The sequence below is a fragment of the Eleutherodactylus coqui genome, chromosome 8, assembly GCF_035609145.1.
Source record: "Eleutherodactylus coqui strain aEleCoq1 chromosome 8, aEleCoq1.hap1, whole genome shotgun sequence".
Taxonomy (NCBI): domain Eukaryota; kingdom Metazoa; phylum Chordata; class Amphibia; order Anura; family Eleutherodactylidae; genus Eleutherodactylus; species Eleutherodactylus coqui.
Window position 1 is genome coordinate 28070348 of NC_089844.1, and position 21113 is coordinate 28091460.

Sequence of the window (21113 nt, forward strand, 5' to 3'; positions counted from 1 at the left end):
TTCAAGAAGGCATAACATGCAAAAACACAAAGTATCACGTTTATCACCATTTCAATCAAATTTGTTAATCAATTATAACGTGGTTTTTAACTGGAACTCGAGTCTTCTTTTAAATTGTAGAACATATATTTGTTAGTGGGTTGGGTTGAGGAGAAGGGGGTAGGGTCGTAGGGTAAAAATCAGGGGTGGGGGAATGGAAGGTATGGGGAAGGGAATCCAGGATGTCGATGATGCTCACTTGAACGAGAGGTGAATAGGGATTAAAGCCTTTTCTTCTGAGATGGCTATGGAAACAGTTCCGTTTAGTGCGCTCAGAGAATTATTCTTGTTTGGTTTCGGTTCGAGTCGAAGTATTCCACCCAAGGTTCCCAGTCTGTCTTGAATTTGTTGGTTCTGTTTTGTCTTAGGGCAAAGATTTTTTCCATTTCTATGTGGTCTGATATTGTTTGGATAACGGTGTCTAGAGTAAGATCTGTGCTTGTTTTCCAACGTCTTGCTAATAATAATTTGATAGTCAAAAGTCCATGTGAGATTATCTTTCTGAATTTTTGGGGGATATTGTCAATTCCCATAAGGAGGACGGTTAATTCCGGTGAGGGAGATAGTTTTAGTCCTGTCATGTTGTTTGTCAATGTGATGAAGTCTTCCCACACATGGTTGATTATAGGACAGTTCCAAAAAATATGAATCAGAGAGCCTCTCTGGCCGCAACCTCTCCAGCATCTGTCCGAGACTTCTGGAAAGAAATCTGCAAGTCTGACTGGCTATCTGTACCAGCGCGTAAGTGTTTTGAAATGGACTTCTAAAAGTGAAGCACAAAGTGTTGCTTTATTTGCAGATTTATGTGCTGCAGACCAAGAGTGGTTCGAGAAGGACCTGCCTATATCTCCCTCCCAATTTAGAAGATGCGTTCTTTTTCTCTGGTCTTCACTGATGGTTTTCTCTCCGCAAAATATCTCGTAGATATCTCTCAATGGAGGTTTGGTAGAGTTTGGTTTGAAAATGAAGTTGTAGAGGAAAGTTGGTAATGAAACGGAATTCGGTCCAATGTTTGGCCAGTAGCTCTTAATTTGGGAATAGAGAAGGAAATCCCCTCCATGTAGGTTGAATTCTTTTTGTAGTTGTAGGAAAGGTTTTAATTTTGAGTTCATCGTTAGATCCGAGATTAGTTTGATTCCTTTCTTTTTCCATCTTTTTATGTTGATTTCTTTTATCCAGAATTCGATACTGTCTACTGGGATGGAAATCTCCGTTCTAGGTCTATGGTTTTTTGTAGTGTTGATTAGATCTAGCCAGATTCCCACCGTGTTTTTGATTATCGGGCTTTGCGTTGGGATTATTCTCTGATTATATGCTGTGGCTATGAGTAGATTACCTACAGTTTTATCCCCTAGAGTTTCTTGTTCAATCGCTGGCCAGCTGATTTTTTCCTGTGGGGTCCCCCATGGTTTTAAGTGTGATATGGTTATTGCTTTGTGGTAGGATATTAGGTTGGGGACTCCCAGACCTCCTTTATTCCTTGGGCTGTAGAGTATTGAAGCGGCCACTCTTGGTTTTTTGTTCTTCCAGATGAAGGACATTAATTGTTTTTGTAGTTTTTTGATCAGCTTGTTACTACATTTTAGAACTATTGTCCGGAATATGTATAAAATTTTTGGAAGCACCATCATTTTATATATGACGATCCTTCCAAGCCAGGAAAGTTCGGTATTTTCGTAATTGGATAGATCTTTTTGTATGTTTTCTACAAGTGTGGAAATATTTTGTTCCATTATTCCCTTTATTGGTAGGTTTATTTTTGTCCCTAGGTACTGGATGCCCGATGGGTCCCATTCGTACGGGAACTCTTTTTTTCAAAATGTCTTGGATATCTTTTTTGAGGTTTATTGGTAGAATTTTGGATTTGGATGGGTTAACTTTATAATAGGATAGTGAGCCGAATAGGTCCAAAAGGTGAGTAGATGCTCTAAGCGATTCTAGGGGGGCGGAGAGTACTAGGACTATATCGTCCGCAAACAAGCCAATTTTATGCTGTCTTTTTGCTATGGGTATACCTTTAATATTCAGTTGCATTCGGATCGCTTCTGCGAGAGGCTCAATTGTTAGAATAAAAATAGTGGGTGATAGGGGACAGCCCTGTCTAGTGCCATTTGTTATTTCAAACGGTCTAGACATCAGACCATTAATTAGGACTTGTGCTGAGGGTTCTCAGTATAGGGCTTGTATAGCTCTTAAAATGTTGTCTTTAAATCCCATCCTTTTCAGGACGGAGAAGGCGAAACCCCAATGTATCCTATCGAATGCCTTCTCCGCGTCCAAAGTTAGGAGCAGAGAAGGCATTCCGGATCTCTCCACCTCATTCAGGATGTCAAGGAGGCGTCTGGTGGCGTCTGATGCTTGTCTTCCTCCTACGAAACCTACCTGGTCACTGTGTACTAGGTTGGGGACAATTTCTATTAATCTAAGGGAGAGGATTTTGGCGTATATCTTTGTATCATTATTGAGTAAGGAGATTGGCCTGAAATTTGCTGGGTTTGTTGTGTCTTTCCCTGGTTTTGGTATAGTCACTATATTGGCTCGTAACATTTCAGGTGGTAGGACTCCGCTGGACATTGCTTTGTTAAAGAGATTTTGCATGTGAGTATTCAGGAGGTCTTTATATAGTTTAAAGTATTCGTAAGAAAACCCGTCGGGGCCGGGGGCTTTATCATTTTTGGCTGTCTCTATTACTTTGTTTATTTCTTGGATTGTTATGGGTGAGTTAAGTTTTTCTAAGTTAGTGTTTGAGAGCTTTGGGAGGTCGAGTGAGGAGAGGAACTTTATTTATGTCTTCTTCCGTTGGTTGATGGGTTTCTGGGTCTTCTCTAAGGTTATATAGTGTGCGGTAGAATTTCCTAAATTCCTCTGCGATGTCCGGGGGGTTTGAGATCTTGACTTTATTAGATGGGTCCATTACAAATGGGATTTTTGTTTTTACTCTTTTTTGTTTTACTTTATTAGCCATCCATTTAGTGTTTTTATTATTGTCTGTATAATATGTTGTTTTTAAGGCTTTTAGTTGTTTTTCATGCTCATCTATCAGGATGTTGCGGACATTAAGTCTAGTTGTTCTGAGTTTATTTGAAAGGATCGGGGAGGGATTAGTTTGTATGGATAGCTCCAGGGCTGATAATTCTTTTAAGTTGTCTTGGAGTAATTGGATCTTCTCTCTTTTATATATAGCTCCTTGTTTAATCATCGCTCCCCTGACTACGGATTTGTGAGCATTTCATAGTGTGAAGCGGCATGTCTCTGGTGTATCGTTGAATTGGAAATATTCTGTAATTGCTTTTTTGATTTCTTTTTTGTATTTTGGTAACTTCATTAAAAATGTATTATTTCTCCATCCACTGAGCGGGGAGGCCTGTGCGCCTGATTTTATTTTTAATGCGATCGGGGCGTGGTCTGACCAAGAGGTCACGCCTATTTTGGCTTCTGAAACTCTGTTAAGGGTATGGAAGTCCACAAGGAACATATCTATTCTTGAAAACGATTTATGCCTGAATGAATAAAAGGTATATTCCTTGGAGCTGGCGTTCAGGGCTCTGAAGGGGTCAAATAGTTGGGAATCTTGTATCCAAGGAAAAAGCGTGAATCCTCTGTTTCTATTTATGTTGGTTGAGTCTAAGTCTTTGTCTACTATTGCGTTGAAGTCTCCGCAAATTACTAATGATCCCCGCTGGATTCTTTTTATTTTCTTTGTTACTTTCTTTAGAAACCTTAATTGCTTCGAATTTGGTGTGTATAGATTGACTAGTGTTGTTAAAAGTCCGTTTAGTTTACAGATTAGAATCAGGTATCTGCCCTCTTCGTCTCCGATTTCTTCTATCAGTTGGAAATCAACTGAGTCGTGTATTGCAATCATTACTCCAGACTTTTTTTTTGAAACATTTGCTGTATATATTTTAGAGAATTTCGGGTGTGTTAGTCTGTGAGGGTTGAGACGATTCAGGTGGGTTTCTTGTGCGCAGAAGATATCAGCTTTGGATGATATCGCCTCCTTCCATAGGGCCGATCTTTTATAGGGGGAGTTAAGTCCTTTGACGTTTAATGATATTATATTAATATCCATGGATAAATGTTGGTTTTGAGCCGGAAGTTGCAATGTGGTCTTGATTTCTCCTCTCGGTTGGCGGGTGGAATTTTCTCAGTTTTGTTTTCCTCTGGTTGAAGTTTTTGTTCTGTTGGTTGTTATTTTTATATGAACATCCTCTCGGGGTTGTTAGTGGGATATAGGTGGGGAAAGTGTTTGGTTTCATGGTTTTCTTCTTGCGTTTTAGTGGCGTTTCAAATTATTGTACTATGTGCACTCAGCTTTGTTAACTAAAGTAGGACCTTTTTCAAACTACAAGTTTGGGTTTGTGATAAGGTCTTAACTGGGGTTGGTGTACAGCCTGCATATGACTGCTTCCTTTGGATCGCGAGGATCGCCTTGTGGATATAGGTCACACTGCGGGATCAATGGTTAGGTGTTCTGTTGTTACCATGTTTGCTAGATTGTTTGTGGGACCAATCTTTAGGGATCTGGTTTGGTCCTTGTGGGCTGGGGGCGGTAATATTCCACTTTTTTAGAAGGTTCATTCCTTCTTCTTGGTTGAGGATAGTGGTTATGACACCGTCTTTATTTACGTACAATTTTGTTGGGAAGCCCCATCTGTATGTGATGTTATTGCTTCTCAAGCCCGATGTTATTTGTGTGAATTTTTTCCTCGCGAACATGGTGGCTTGAGAAAAGTCGGCAAATAATTTGATATTTCCGTAGGGGGAAGGGAGGTCACGGGTGTTTCTGGCGGCATGCATTATTTTTTCTTTAATATGGTAGAAATGCACTCTCGTGATGACGTCTCGGGGCGCATTGTCTGGGACTCCTTTAGGCTTTGGAAGCCTGTGTGTTCTATCCAGAAGCCTCTCTTCTTTTTTGGAGTCAGGTAGGAGGATTTTAATCAGGTCTTGGATATATGTATTTAAATCTTCTGGTTTGATTGTTTCCGCAATGCCTCTAAATTTGATGTTATTACGGCGATTGCGGTCCTCTATATCCGCCATTTTGTTTTTTAGATGTTGTACCTCTTCTAGCCTGTAGTGAGCGTCTATCAGCTCATTGTGCGAATTAGTTATCTCTTCCGTTTTATTTTCAAGATGGTTCACCCTGTCTCCCAGCTCTTCTATATTGTTATTGAGCGTTGTATTTAGTTTGGACAGGTCTTTTTTGATTGATCCCTTTAATGCTAGCACCATGTCTCTGATAAATCACTCTGATGCTGCTTGGTTAGAACATGCAATACTGAGGATTGGGTCATCTAGTTCTTCCTCCTCTAAGCTTGTTGTTAAAACTATATCACCATTTTGTGAGTGGGGTTCTCTTCTGGGATGCCTTTTTTCCGGGCTCTCTCTAGGGGAGGTTATATTTCTTTTCTCTGCCCCTGCTATTGCCTGCTTATGAGGAGAATAGACTGTCAGGTCTCCTCCAGCGTCCCCCTCTTCCCCCCCCCCCCGCTTCTTGTTGATTCACTGGGGACACGTTCTCCCTCTCCTGATCATTTATGGGGGTTTGGGATTGTGAGGGAGGCTGCATGTGAGGTGGTGCAGGTGTCGGCTGCTGTGTGTGGGGTTCTGCAACCTTACCGCTTCTCTTTCCTCCTGCGGTCCCGGTATCTGCAGCCGCTGTCTCCCTTCTTCTTCCTGTGCTGTGCGGTGCCGGCTCCATCTTATTTCTTCCCTCCAGACCGCGCGCTGCATAAAAATCGGTAAGCCTTTTCGGAGAGGGCTTCCCCGTTCTCTTGCGGGACGACATCGGGAGGCGGAAGGTGTCCCGCTTCTATAAATAGCTTTTTTGCGATCCTCGCTTGCTTTGAGTAGCTCGTAGGCTGTATTGGACGGGAGAGCCGCTCAAACCACGTCCGCCATCGGCTGCTCCAGGCCACGCCCCCATCTTTTCTTTTATGATCACCTGTTGTTGTAATGTTGTATACAATACTGCTAAGATTTCATGTATGTTAAGAAAATACAAATAAAAAATTACTTGAAGAAAAAGTAGGTGTGTACTGCTTCCAGTCCAAGAAAACAGTCTGTGGAAAAGGCATGTGGGAGCTGAAGGCAAGTTTTGGTTTAACCTGATTTGAAGTCAGAAGAGATATATATATACACCTCCTGAGTAAAGGACACTGTGTAGGTCAGAGGCTAGATTCATAGGTTTCTGCATTGTTATAGAAGTTGTGTTCCAGCAAAGTTAGTTTTACAGAAAATTAATCTGTGTGGAAGTGAATTACTTTGTCTGACAACCATCTACCCAGAAGACGGAGTTCCAGCAAGTTAACTGACCTCCAATGTGTTACAGTAAGTATACAAACTAACAGCTGTACTTGTAAGGGGGCTTTCAAATGATAGTTTGTGTTCAGTTTTTTATAAGCCAAAACCAGAAGTGGAGAGAAAGTATAAATGGAAAGATTTGCATGTCTTCCATATTTTGGACCCAGTCCTGGTTTTGGCTCACTAAACACAAAAACTGTCACGTGAAAGCACATATACTTTACTGCAAAGAGATTGCACTACAAAATTAAATATGACTGTATACAATAGAGCATTGTAGAAAATTACATGCAAGTTAAATAAATGGGGAAATTGTATTTGTATAACATTGCATGCGATTGTGAAATCATTATATGATTTGCAATAATAGCAACAAAAAAAGTAGTTTTGTGCTTTTGTAATATATAATCAAAAATGATGTCCTACTGGGAGAAGCCCTGCATCGAACCAAAACTCCAGGCACCAGAGCAGGAAGGTCTATAGATGACTGTTTATTACTATGGAAGAGAACTATGACTTTGTTAGAGAATTTTTAAGAATATATTAATAAACACAGTTTGGAAATCACATTTAGGGCTCTCACATGAGTGTAGTTTACCACATATTATGCAATACCAATCTTTACATTATTTTCAGATGTGCCTCTTGCACACAGTGCATGAAATGCGCAGGAAAATAAAAAATTGTAGCATGCATTATCTTGGCACATATTACGTATGCATGCACACCAAGATAGCGTATGGGGATTGTCAAAACTTAACAAAGAAAATATGCCTGTGGCATGCAGGAAGAAAGTGATTGATTGTGTGAGAGAGCCCTTGCTGAACACACTAGCCAAACATTAATTCAGTTATTTGTGGAAAATGAGAAAATAAATACAAAATTTTAAGCCCACAGATATTAATTCCTTTATAAATATAACTAGTTGTCACTATCACAGTTGGCTTTCCAATGTTCCAAAAGGGCAATTTAAAAGAACAAAAAGGGATTCAGAGAATTGGTATTTTGATCTAAACTGCAATAATTTTACCGTCAATGACCTTTTTGGGTTGCACTCTATTGCTCTGCAATAAGCCACTTGATGGCTATCTAATATGGTGCCACACAGGAGGGAGGTTTCGACTTAGTTTCTTCACATTCAGGGCGGTTTCAGATGAATGCAGGCACAACTGTGCTCACAGGCACAGAGTGTAGTTGCGCCTGAACTTGAAATCAGTGCTTTTATTTTGTCCTGCATAACGGAAGAAATACACGTTCGGTAGGTTTAAGGTGGCTTCACACGAGCGTGTTTTTGTGTACATGGGTGCGCACCTCTGTACAAGCAAAACCACGCATGTATGTAGCTGCGTGCAGTGTTTTCAATGGAGCCACGGCTGCTGCTGTCGGCTCCACTGAAGACAGTGGTATGTCGCCACCCCTGCATTATTTTTCATGAAGGGCTTTACATATAAGTTCTTCTCTGAAAAACAAGAATTTTTCTTCATCCCCGCTAGTAAAAATAATTCCCTGCTGCTCCATCTGCCACATCTGTGACAGAAGCAGCAAAGGAATTCTTCAATTCCCTACCGCAGCTGTCACACATGATCCTGCTGCGGATCCTGCTGCCGGCACCCCGTCATTAGAGTTCAAAGAAGGGGTTTAAATATAAGCCCCTCCCTGAAAAGCCAGTAAAAGTAATGTAAAAAAAAAAAAATAGATACTCTCCTTCCTTCAGCTGCCGGGGCTTAGCCGCATCTTCTCTGCGCTGTCATCAGCTCTGTGATGTTGTTCTTTGAGAAGGCCTCATTAAAAGCAATTTACATGGAGCTAAGTTCACGCGTATTTTGATCATGCGTGGAGCACATTTATTTTGCACACATAGGCGCACATAAAAAAATTCTTATCTGAATGCGCCTTTAGGCCTTAGTCAGATGGGCGTTTTTAGACGCAATTTGCGCATGCGTCCGGCGATTTTATAAAACCATTGCTTTGCAATGGTATTGGACACATGAGCGCTTTTTATGCGCTCGTCCGATAAATTATAGAACAGAAATCGCAGATCGCACCTATCTGCGATCTGCGATTCCTGTTCTCTTCTCTATATGCGCTCAATGGGGCCGGCGGCAGCAGCGCCGACCCCATTGAGAACATATAGAATACAAATCATTCTTCTCTGCCACAGCTGTAACAGCTGTGGCAGAGAAGAACGATGTTTGCCCGTTGAATTCAATGGAGCCGGCAATACAACCGTCTCCATTGAAAGCAATGGGATGCAGGCAAGCGCTGGATGAATTGTCGGGAAGGGCTTAAATATATAAGCCCTTCCCTGCAATTCATCCTAAAATGTGTTAAAATAAGAAAAAAATTTTATACTCACCTTTCCGCTGCAGCCGGAGTTCTGCCGCGGCCGCTGTCAGTTCTGTCAGTTCTGTCAGTTCTCCTGAACTGCTTCTCGGCACTATTCAGCCAGCGGGGCTTTAAAATCCCCGCCTGCTGAATGAGTTGCCTCTGATTGGTCAGGCTGTGTGAGTGAATGGGTGTGTGAGTGAAACCTGCCTCTGATTGGTCAGGCTGTGACCAATCAGAGGCAACTCATTCAGCAGGCGGGGATTTTAAAGCCCCGCCGGCTGAATAGTGCCGAGAAGCAGTTCAGGAGAACTGACAGCGGCCGCGGCAGAACTCCGGCTGCAGCGGAAAGGTGAGTATACAATTTTTTTTCATTTTAACACATTTTAGGATGAATTGCAGGGAAGGGCTTATATATTTAAGCCCTTCCCGACAATTCATCCTGGACTCGCCCGCAGCGCATTGCTTTCAATGGAAACGGCTGTATTGCCGGCTCCATTGAATGCAATGCACTGGACAGCTCCGGCCCGTTTCTAATGAAACGCGGCTAGGAGCAGATTTTCGGGCGTTTTTTCGGCCGATTTTCGGCGCCGGTCACGCGATTTGCGCATGCGCATCCGTCATCGCTACATCCATTGAAGAATACAAAAATTAGGAGACTTTGAATGCAAAAATTTACAAAAATATAGAATTTTGGTGTTGTTGCAATCGTACTGACCCACAGAAAAAAATTAGCATATAATTTATGCTCAGTGATTAAGGCTGTGCAAAATAGCTGCCCAAAAGGTGGCAGAATTCAGTTTTTTTTTTCTCTCTGCCCTCTAAAAAATGAATAAAAGTTATACAATACATAATATATACCCCAGAAATGCTGCCAATAAAAGTTACAGCTCATCACACAAATAAACAAGCCCCCCCCCCCCACATGGCCATGTCAATGGAAAAGTAAAAAGTTATGGTTTTAGAAAAATGAATAGAAATGAAGAAAATCCCCAAACAATAGTTACTAAAATTAGACAATGTCACTAAAGCGTTTTCAGGGTAAAGACTTTTGCTGACCTATCCTCAGGTCATAAATAGTTGGTTACCGTGGATCTGCTGCTTGGAACCTCAGTGATCAACTAATTGCCTGGCCCTTTGTCAGTGCAGTGGATTTGGAGGTCGTCATCATGGTCTAAGCAGGAAGTCTAATAGGTGGCATCAGTCCCATTTGGTGATAAATCATCAATAACATTTGTCCGGGAAACCTCATTCAACCTATTTTAATCCCTAAATGCAAATTAACATATATGTAAGTCATCTGTAGGGCATGTTGTGCATGCCGTATATGAAATTTGTGACTGTGTTGGTATTTAGATGCCATGGTCGCTATTGACCATGGCACCTAAGGGATCAGCCCATTAGTTATCACAAATATGCCTTCTTTTTTTTTCTCATTCTTTATTTTATTATAGTAGAAAGATACAGAAAATCAACTATAATCACATTACAATGCAATATTGAGCAAAACCTAGTTGTACAATGTTTAGTACATTTTAACAAGTTTTTAGAGGGTAGGGATGTGAAGGGATGGGTATGGGGGGGGGGGGAAGGAAGGAAGGAAGGAAAAGCATCTTTTATATCTTATATCTGACGATGTCTCACACCTGGGGGCAGGTATGTTAGGTTTACAATCTAGATTTCTTTAAAGAGAAGAGCTGTGGCTTGAGATTTTGGGCTGTACTAGTGAGTAAGAGAGTAAGGTCCAGGTTTATTGCTGTTTTATTTGTGTGGTGAAGGTGGGTTTCCTGGCCAGTGTTCCCACATTTTCCTGAATTGTGCATGTGTCCTGCATGACCAACTCGTTAGTTCCTCGAATCTGCGTATTTCATTTACCTTTGCCATCCATTGTGCGTAGGTTGGTGCCTGAGGCTGGAGCCATGTTAAGGGTATTAGTGCTTTTGCTGCTGATAAAAGGTGTGTGGTCAGACTTGTTTTAGAGGGTCTATAGTCTTCTGACGGTTTGGCTAGAAGTATGTGTTCCGCACAGAGGTTGAAAGTGCTATTGACTACTTCTTTTATTTTAATTTCAATCTGGTCCCAAAAGGGTCTTATTAGCGGACAAGTCCACCAGATATGCACCAGGGAGCCTATATGTTCTTTACATCGCCAACATTTGTTTGAGTTTGTGAGTTTGTAGGCATAGAGCCATTCTGGTGTTTTATACCAGCGTGTTAGTAATTTGTAGTGGTTTTCTTGTATTCTGATGCACCTGGAGTGGCCGTGTGAGCTGCTCAGAATTGACTTTACCTCTTTGTCTGACAGTTGTATCTTTAGCTCCATTTCTCACGATCTGATGAATGCAGGTCTAGTTGTGTCTTGGCAGGTTACAAATTTTTTTTGAGGAGCGCAAGTTTTCTGCCATGTGTGTTTTGAGCTGTCGCTATTCGCTCAAATTCGGTTAGCGGATTCGAGGATGGGAATGTTTTGTTAAATTTTTCTAGGGTTTTAGTTAGATGTAGGATTTGAAGTTGGTTAAGGTTATGGCATCAAATATGCCTTTTTAAGGCCATTTTTAATGGGCTTTAATCCTGCACTTATTCCTGCATACACGTGTCAGGAACAGCTGTGGATCAGCTGTCAATTGAAAGTTTTTGTCTCTTGCTCTAATGCTCAAGATTGCAGAGTCCTCTCATTTCATCAGTTTAACCCCTTACATATCATTATGAATAGTGACCATAGCATGTACAGAGGGGACACCCCCTGCCATCTATAGGCATGCTATGATGTGCTTCCATGGCAGCTCGAGGCCTAAACAAGGCCTGTGTCAGGTATATAAAATGAAACAGTTTGCCTAAGCAATGCTTTTTTTTTCTCTCTCTGGTTGTTGGAGATCAGACTGTGCTCTTCTCTGCAAACTCGTCAATCTCTCAATGTTCTACGTGTTCCTGGTGGGGGCTCTGAGCAGACAGATGGCATATCTCTTCCCAATCTGGTGTCCACCTGGGTGATTGCATCATAGGACCTATATACTGGGCCTCACAGTCCCAATCTGGCCATACAGGGTAGCATTAGACCAGAGATTGGAGCTCTAGAAAGATATTCATGATGCATTGTGGAAAGAGTGAGGAGTCGCTATAAGTGGGATGAAAGCCATGTTTAGCTGAGTTTAGCTGCTTTGAGGACTTTGCCAGACCAGAGATTGGAGCTCCAGGAAGATCATTTGCACATTTCCTCTATTTTCTGGGAAACAAACTAAAATGTTTCTACACAAATGCACAGAGCAAACAAGGAGAATTGGAGCTCCTAACATAGGAAGAGAAATATGTCATAAGCATTATGGAAACTTGGTGAGAACCATCCTTTTGTATCCCACCCTGGGTTGCCAGGATGACTGAGAAAAAGGTGTGTTGCCCCAGGTTCAGGTTGCCCTATCCAACACTCAGGGGGCACATGCTTGAACAAGTTTCAACAAAATAGAACGCAATCAAAAATGCTAACCATCATCATCATCATCTGCATCTTCATACCACATTACATATATCCCAGAAGTTTGTATAGCCTATTACTTCTTCCTGTCAAATAATTTTGCAATATTTTCAATAAAAATAAATTGAATATAAAATGGTTTTGGTAACTGATCTATTCATTGTTTGATAAACGAAGCATTCCTACATTGTAAATTATTCTATTTAATTGACAGATTTTTTACATTGAAGCTAACAGCCAAAGCATATCTCCATGGCAAGCCAAGTGTTCAAGAACAAAACATTTTCATCAGTTTATCACAAGTATATGATTCCAATTTCAAAAGAAACTCTTAATATGGTTTTATCCTTTGTGCAAGGAAAAGTAAGTATACTAAGAAAAATGTTATTAAGTAAATTATTCCAATCCTATTTATATGTAATTATGAAAGATGACTTGTTGGTTCTTCTGCTATATCTGAGTAAGTACTTTAATTTAGCATAAAATAACAATTCTGGGACATCTTTTATTAGAAATCTAAATTGTCTTATTCCCCTTTAGCTACTCTTATCCCTATTACATCTATAAATAAGGGAGATAAAATAATACCTCCATAGTGCCACCTATTGGAAGGCAGCAGTCCTTCAAGTCAAAGTTAGACTCTTAATACAAGCCTTGTAACAGACTCCATTCACAGACAGCTGTTTCAGGGTAAAGTAGGGGTTTGGATTTGCTAGTGAAAGACCTGGGATGGGGTCAGAAACACTATCTTTTCTCCTTAGGTAGAGCTCTGATTAAATCTCACATGGATTATCCAAAAAGCCTGCTTATGCTTGACAAATGCTTATGCTTGAAAAAGGCTCAACACTGGGCCAAAACGTTGCTGCTTATGGAGTTTTAAAAATAAAGAAAGCACCAGCTGGTGTCATTTATATTTTTAAAGAATCCCTGGAGTGCTGTTCCCTCTTCTATCTTAAATCTGACATGGACACAGTCAACACTGATTGGTCAGTAACTATTAAATTATTCCTTTTCTACCTAAGTCTCAGTAAGAGCAGCAAGCAATAGAAGAGACTCCAGAAATGTTTTTACACCAATACAAATAATAATCCATTGTGCTATACTAAACAAAAGATTATAAATTAGAGATTAGGTAATATAGTGGGTTTAGACCCACAGTGCCAATGACCAATTTGACTTTGGGCTACTTGTGAGGGCAGCATCTACGTGATTCCTGGATTTCACCATTTAATTCCTCCAATTGGGATATGGCCTTTAGACTCTGAGGCCCCCAGGTCACTATACCAAGAGTAGTTTTGATATGGGTAGATCAGAAGCACAATAACATGGTATTAGAGAAACACCTAGAAACGTAGTCAATATGCAGGCCGAGGTTAGGATAGGCAAACTTCTTGCATAATGATGAGACAAGCAGAGACTTGGGGAATGCAGTTAACTGATCAATTGTGGTCAAAGTTCAAGCTGAAGTGAGGACTGGAGAAGAGGGGAAAGTTGGGTGTGTCAGGCAAACTTCTTAAAAAGAGTGTTGACAGTGCATTGACATTCTCCACAAGCTTCCATGATCTCTTTTCAGGACCGAAGTTCTTCCAGTTTCTAACATAGTAACATAATATAGTAACATAGTATGTTAGGTTGAATGAAGACAATGTCCATCTAATTCAGCCTGTTTCAACCCCTAGTTGATCTAGAGAAAGGCAAAAACCCCAAGAGGAAGAAGCCAATTAGCCCATTTGGGGAAAAACTCCTTCCCGACTTCTAAGAGACTGGAATACTTTTTTGAGCATTGTAACAGTCTCAAGAAACCTAATAAGACTTAAACAAATTAGTCTTCAAATGAATATTTCAGGAAGATAACTAGATTCAATATCTTATGGGTAACACTGACTAAAGGGAGATATACCACCATACTGCTCTTCCGTGTCATTTTAACAAGTTTCAAAGAGGCTATTATACGAGAAATTGTATGACGGGTATCTCACACAACAGAGCTGCTTCAGCTGCATTTAAGCCATAGTATAATACAGAAGAAAGTTTGTGCTTTTCTTTTCCTGAACAAGGTTCACATATACATTGGAGGCTCCATCGCAGTATGCTCCAAAATGCAGGATAGAATGGAACTAACTGACCCATGAAAAACAATGTTTATACTTACATTTAGAAATCACAGTGGCAGAGAAGTTCCCAATTCAAGTATCAAATTCACTGAAAGGACCTATAAATTAACATATAACCTTTATTATTTTTACATTAAAAAGTGTATCCACGTACATTTTTCCAATTTTTTTGTGTGACTGGAAAGCGTCACTAATTGATATAAACCAAATGGTTAAATGATGATATTCTAGCTGATAGTAAGACACTTGGTCCCCCCTAGCTCATGTTTGAATGGGTATGTATGTATCTATACCATCATACTAGATAGCTCTGTTTCTAACCAAATCTCTCATACTTGGGGAGGTATTCTCATTCAACCAAAAGATTGTGCATCAATTACCATTTCCTGATATATAGTTTTGTTGCTATCCTAGGTAGCTCAAACAATCATGCACACATATTCCAACCACTAAGTATGTCTTGTCTTGTTAGCATTCATAATTCAAAGTGGTATATTTGTGGGTGAAAACTAATTTTTAGAACTTTATTGTCTCTTTGCGTTTTTCAGATGCATTGCAAATATCTCTAACTCTATATAGGATCCATGACTATAGATAAATTCACTGTTTAAACATTATAATTGTATCCTAACCCTGCTTACTAGTTCTCATTAATGGTTAATTTGATATTTGTTTCTGACTACACTCATTGTTCCCATCATGTAGCAATAGCTTCACACACATTCATTTTTTGCAAATACGGACACAAAAGGGTTAGGTGTGGTGTATGCAGAAGGATTAGTCTGTATGCTGAGCTAATCCTTTTATATCACAGAGTAATAATAGAGACCTATCCCTAGAGTCAAATTCAGTAGCTTCTATTTCCTTAGACTCTCTATAGATTTTTAGGACTGGCTGGTTAGAGTGTTACGTACACTGCCAGCGCCTTCATCATTTATGAGCTTAATACATAGTTTCCTGGCTCCACATTCCCCCCATTGACTTATTTCTACAGCTGGATATATTTCAGCTTATTTCATCAGGCTGGAGTATTTAGAAGAGCTATTAATCAGCCTTCATGGCTGTGATATTTGAATAAAAAATCAGAGAGATACTGAGCAGCCCTTCGGGCTGTGATAGATAAATCAGCAATGGTAGGTAGACTGCTTGTATGGCTTAAATATCCATGTTCCCGCCTACCCTTCACCTGGGGGTTCGTTCCTTCTGCTCCAATCAGCATCCAGCTATTCTGGACTCTCCACCACTGAGATCTTGCGATGATTCAGGAGTCCGCGCACACACACTGATCCCACCTTCCTTGACTCATCATGCGGCCATTCAAGCTGGGCATCACCAACTGATGACATGGGAGCAACGTAGAACCATGGCAGCCATCGCACAGGAATCCCGTGGAGTATCAAGAGACCATACATGTGGAGCAGGACCCTGGCTATATTTCAAAACATGACATCGATCGGCACGCCACCAGGATAGGACACGGAGAAAACATAGGACACTAGCAACCAGGCTATGTGTATCCAAGGAGCTACCGCAGTGTCTAACATGGTTAACGGTGGGTCCATTATGCGCTGAATAGGGACATATATTACCCTGGTGGGGTGATAATAGGCCAACCATCAGTTATTGATAGTATTGATAAACTGTTCTTTTTGGATAAAAATCAAGCCTATCCATTATATAGTGCAGAGCACCACTTACTAAGAGTTGATAGATGTATGCACCCACAAACAAATCCACTGTCCCTTTCCTCATCAGGTCCAAGTCATGAAAGGGGAGCAATAAATGTATATCATGCTAATTATATCCTTGTTTCTGACCTAGATATAATTGCACAGATATGCAGATAGAGAGTATATACATGTCTTGGGTCCCCATGTAAGGAATAACCTAGTTACACTTCATCTTTTCAAGTTACCCATTGTCTTCATACACCTTAACAATGGCTAATCCACAAGGAGTACAGTATCATATTTCTTGAGGCTCACCCATGCCTTTTATACTTTGATGTCCTTACTACTGTCACAAGTATATAACTTCATATCATCTCCACACTCTGATATGTTAATCCGGACAGTACGATTGATCCTTATTTGATGCAATCAATTTTCTAAGCACATATTTTGAAAAAACCCTCTCAACCCATAGAACCATTACTCTTTCCAATACAGCAGATTCTAGAGAGGTTGTTCTACCTCATCTCTCAGTATTGAAGTTGTTATCAAAATTCCATTCATGTACTGGATCTAATGCATTTAAATGCATCCTGGTATTAGCACTACTTCAGGACATTGATTATCCATCCATTAATTGTGCTTTATTTACAGGTCCTAAATAAACGCTGCAAAGGACAGGCATTCGTTCAAACCCTGCGGAGCACATAACTCGAGAGTGAAAGTCCATGCACTCTCTTTTTGGAGCAACTACTTATCTATATTGCCTCTCTTTCCGTTGTTTCTGATTGTCTTAATGCCCTGGAATCTTATTGCATCCAGGTTGTTTCCATGTGTATCCCTGATATGGGTAGCTATACACATATGTTCATTTCATTTGATGTTGCCAATATGGGCTAACACCCTCCTGTGTAGCTGCTGTGTCGTCTTCCCAACGTAGTCTAAAGGACACAAACCTGATGCCAGGTTTACAACACCACTGGATCGACAATTGATAAAGTCCCAAATCGAATATTTCTTGCCAGTAGCTAAGCTTTTAAAAGTAGATCCGCGTTTCATGAATCTACAGGCTTTACAGACAGAATAGGAGTATGATCCCTCTATGGGGTCAGCTGACAACCATGTGCTGGCCGATAGTGGAGGTGGTAAATGGCTATGCACCAGCCGATCTTTTAGATTTCTACCACACCTGAACTTGATAAGGGGTCTTTCTGGAAGACAATCTAATAGATCCATCTCTCCAAAGAACGCTCCAGTACTTTTCAAGTATGCTTCTAACTTCTCTAGATCGATCATCAAATGTTCTGATGACCTGTATTCTATCATCATCCTCCAGTTTTAGCTTCACATCCAAAAAGTCTTCCCTTTTTGTGTTCTTTACAAAATTGCACACTTGTACTATAATTTCATCTGGGTATCTCCTACTTGTAAATCTTTGGGACATTTCTCGAGATTTCACCTCAAAATCCCTATCACTGGAACAGTTTCTGTGTGTTCTTATAAGTTGCCCCTTCAGGATTCCTCTCTTAAGGGATACTGGATGATGACTGCTCCAGTGTAATAGTGTGCTGGTTGTCGTTGTTTTGCAGAATATTGTAGTTTCCAATAGACCCGCTTCTGATCATGATATCCGTAGGTCTACAAATGTAATGGTTACTGGATCAATTTCTGCAGTGAAGTACAGTCTGAGATTATTGTTGTTCAAATGTCCCACAAACTCATGGAATTTTTCATCATCTCCAAATTACAACGTTTTATGGGCTACCCAAGGTGCACAAAGGTTTGTCACCATTGAAAGGTAGGCCCATAGTATTGGGTATTGAAAGGTTGACCCAGGGAATTAGTGAGTATCTAGACATCATTTTGAGACCTTTCATAGAAGCACTATCAGCTTATACAAGAGATACTACCGATGTGCATAAGGGACTTGAAGGTTTGTCTTTGTCATCAGATACTAAACTAGCCAGTTTGGACGTAGAATCCCGCTACAGCTTCATCCCGCATTCAGGGGGAATACAAGCATGCCCAGAAATTTTCCGGGACTAGTTTCACAGCCCATAGTGACATAGCCCAGAAGATTTCTGAGCTGTGTTTCACTATGGAACCATGCAGAACACAATGCCATAAGCTGTGGTATTGTATTCTGCACACACACCGTCTGCGCAGTCCCACAGAGAACCAGACCAGTGCAGGACTTTAAAAAAAATATAACTGATCTGCTGGCAACTTCCTGCTTCTTTTTTTGAACTCCTGCACTATTTACAAGTTGCCACGGAGACCATTGGCTTGTCAGAAGCTGGCCGATGGTCCCTATAGCAGGGTGAGCTGGTGATCGGGTGTCAGATGATAGCCTGGCAAAAGCTCTTACAGTGGAGAATGGAGAAAACCTTTGATCTCCACTATTTAATTTTTTACATGCCATGGTCTGTGCAACCGCAGCAAGTAATGGGCTGTCACATTCGGACCCCCTGCAATGTGATCAGGGGGTCCTGATGGGTCTCTGTGGCACCTGGAGGCTTGAATATAGCCTCCGGGTCTGCCAGTGATCTCTGCTGTATAACCCATTACATGCCACGTCTGTGTGACCGCAGCATGTAAAGGGCTGTCAGAGGGAGGAGTCTCCCTCTGTCACCATTGGATCCCCCGCAATGTGATCAGGGGTCCTGATGGGTCTCTGTGGCACCCGGAGGCTTGAATATAGCCTCCAAGTCTGCCAGCTAAATTAGGTTATGACGCTCAGACTTTGTCTGAGCGTCATAGCCTGTCTAATACCCTGCTATGGCTCAGCATAGCAGAGTATTAGAAGAATGAAAAAAAGTATTACACAAGTCCCCTAAAGGGACAAAAATTTTAAAAGAGGTTAAAAAAAGTTAAAAAAAATTATAAAAGAATAAAAATAACACTAAAATTGCAACTTTCTCCCTTTTACTTTGTAAAAAATAAAAATTTAAAAACAAAATTACACATGTGGTATCCCTGCGTTCGTAATGACCCAGAGAAGGAAGTTAGTACATTATTTAACCCGGTAATGACGTGACACCTTTTTTTTCCATTTTTGTTTTTTCCTCCCCCCCCCCCCCTTATAAAATCGTAAGGCCTTAGTCACACGGGCGTTTTTTCACACGATTTGTGCATCACATGACGGATGCGCATGCGCAATTCGCGTGACCGGCGCCGAAAAATCGGCCCAAAAATCGCCCGAAAATCTGCTCCTAGCCGCGTTTCATTAGAAACGGGCCGGAGCTGTCCAGCGCATTGCATTCAATGGAGCCGGCAATACAGCCGGCTCCATTGAATGCAAGCGCTGCGGGCGAGTGTGGGATGAATTGTCGGGAAGGGGTTAAATATATAACCCCTTCCCTGCAATGCATCCTTAAATGTGAAAAAGTAAAAAAAATGTATGTACTCACCTGCTCCCAGCAGCTGGAGATCCCGGCGGCCGGCCTGCAGTAGGTGTGAAGGAGGTGTGACTCAGACTTGCCCCTGATTGGCTCAGCGCTGAGCCAATCAGAGGCAAGTCTCAGTCACACCCATTCATGAATTCATGGATGGGTGTGACTGAGATCTGCCTCTGATTGGCTCAGGCTGTGCCAATCAGGGGCCAGTCTGAGTCACACCCCTTCACACCTACTGCAGGCCGGCCGCCGGGATCTCCAGCTGCCGGGAGCCGTTGAGTACATACATTTTTTTTATTTTTTCACATTTAAGGATGCATTGCAGGGAAGGGGTTATATATTTAACCCCTTCCCGACAATTCATCCCGCGCACGCCGGCATCCCATTGCTTTCAATGGAGTTGGCTGTATTACCGACTCCATTGAATTCGATGGGCAAACATCGTTCTTCTCTGCCACAGCTGTTCCAGCTGTGGCAGAGAAGAATGATTTGTCTTCTGTATGTTCTCAATGGGGTCGGCGCTGCTGCCGCCGGCCCCGTTGAGCGCATATAGAGAAGAGAACAGGAATCGCAGATCGCAGATAGGTGCGATCTGCGATTTCTGTTCCATAATTTATCGGACGAGCGCATAAAAAGCGCTCATGTGTCCAATACCATTGCAAAGCAATGGTTTTAAAAAATCGCCGGACGCATGCGCATGCGCAAATCCCGGCAATAAACGCCCGTGTGACTAAGGCCTAACTCCTTTATTTATTCATCGATGTCGCTGTATGAGGGCTTGTTTTTTGCAGGGCAAGTTGTATTTTTCATTGGTGCTATTTAAAGTACCATATAATGTACGGAAAAACTTAAAAGAAATTCTAAGGGGATTAAATAAAGAAAAAACTACATTCCACAGTGCACAAACTGCAATGAAAATGACAGGATAACTTAATTCTATGGGTCAGTACGATTACTATGATACCAAACTTGTATAGTTCTTTTTGCTATAGTACTTGTATTTTTTTTTATTATTTTCTGCTGCCATCTTTTGCGCGCAATAACTTTTTTATTTTTCCGTTGATGTAGTTGTGCGAGGGCTCATTTCTTGTGGGATGTCCTGTAGTTCGTTAGTACCAATTCAGAATACAATAGACTTTTTGATCGGTTTGTATTGCATTTTTCCTAGAAGACAGGATGACTGAAAGTTCATTTCTGGGGTTCTTTTTTTTTTTGATGACATTCATCATGTGGGGTAAATGTGCTACTTTGATAAATCCGACTTTTACAAACGCGGTGATACCCAACATGTATTTTTCTTTTATGATTTAGATTTTTTTTACTATAGATATGGAAAAGGGGTGATTTAAACTTTTTTTTTTACAATTAATAAAACTTTATTGATCTTATTTTTATTTTTTTTTAAGCCCCCCTGAGGGACCACAACTAGTGATGGTTTGATCGCTCCTGCAGTATAACGTAATGCTGCAGCATTACATCATGCTGCAATTTAACAGGCAGTCTATCAAGCCACCCCATGGGGATTGCTTGATAGTCTGCTAAGGCAGCCCTGGGGCCTTTCAAAAGGACCCCAGCTGCCATGAAACCTGTACGGCTCCCTGCGATCCCATGTAGGGAGGCGTACGGGACCGCTGAACATCATTCGGGCGATTTAAATGTAGCTTTCAGGCTGCTCCAAAAAGATCACATGGATTTTTAGGCTGGAGTCATGTGCTCCGCAGGGTTTGAACAAATGCCTGTCCTTTGCAGTGTCTATTTAGAACCTGTAAATAAAGCACAATTGCTGGATGGAT

At 41.1% G+C, this 21113-nt stretch overlaps 1 protein-coding gene across 9 annotated transcripts in view; it reads left to right on the plus strand.

The window, feature by feature from the left end:
- Positions 1-21113, plus strand: part of LOC136577449 (putative methyltransferase DDB_G0268948) — a 172419-nt gene that overhangs the window by 124635 nt on the left and 26671 nt on the right. For 8 of the 9 annotated variants that reach the window (XM_066577351.1, XM_066577343.1, XM_066577350.1 and 5 more), the window contains one exon: positions 12356-12504. In XM_066577351.1, coding sequence (XP_066433448.1) covers positions 12394-12504 — 111 coding nt within the window. In that variant the 5' untranslated portion in view covers positions 12356-12393. Of the gene's footprint in view, positions 1-6240; positions 6376-12355; positions 12505-21113 lie in introns of those variants that run through there. The other variant, XM_066577347.1, reaches the window with a different exon arrangement.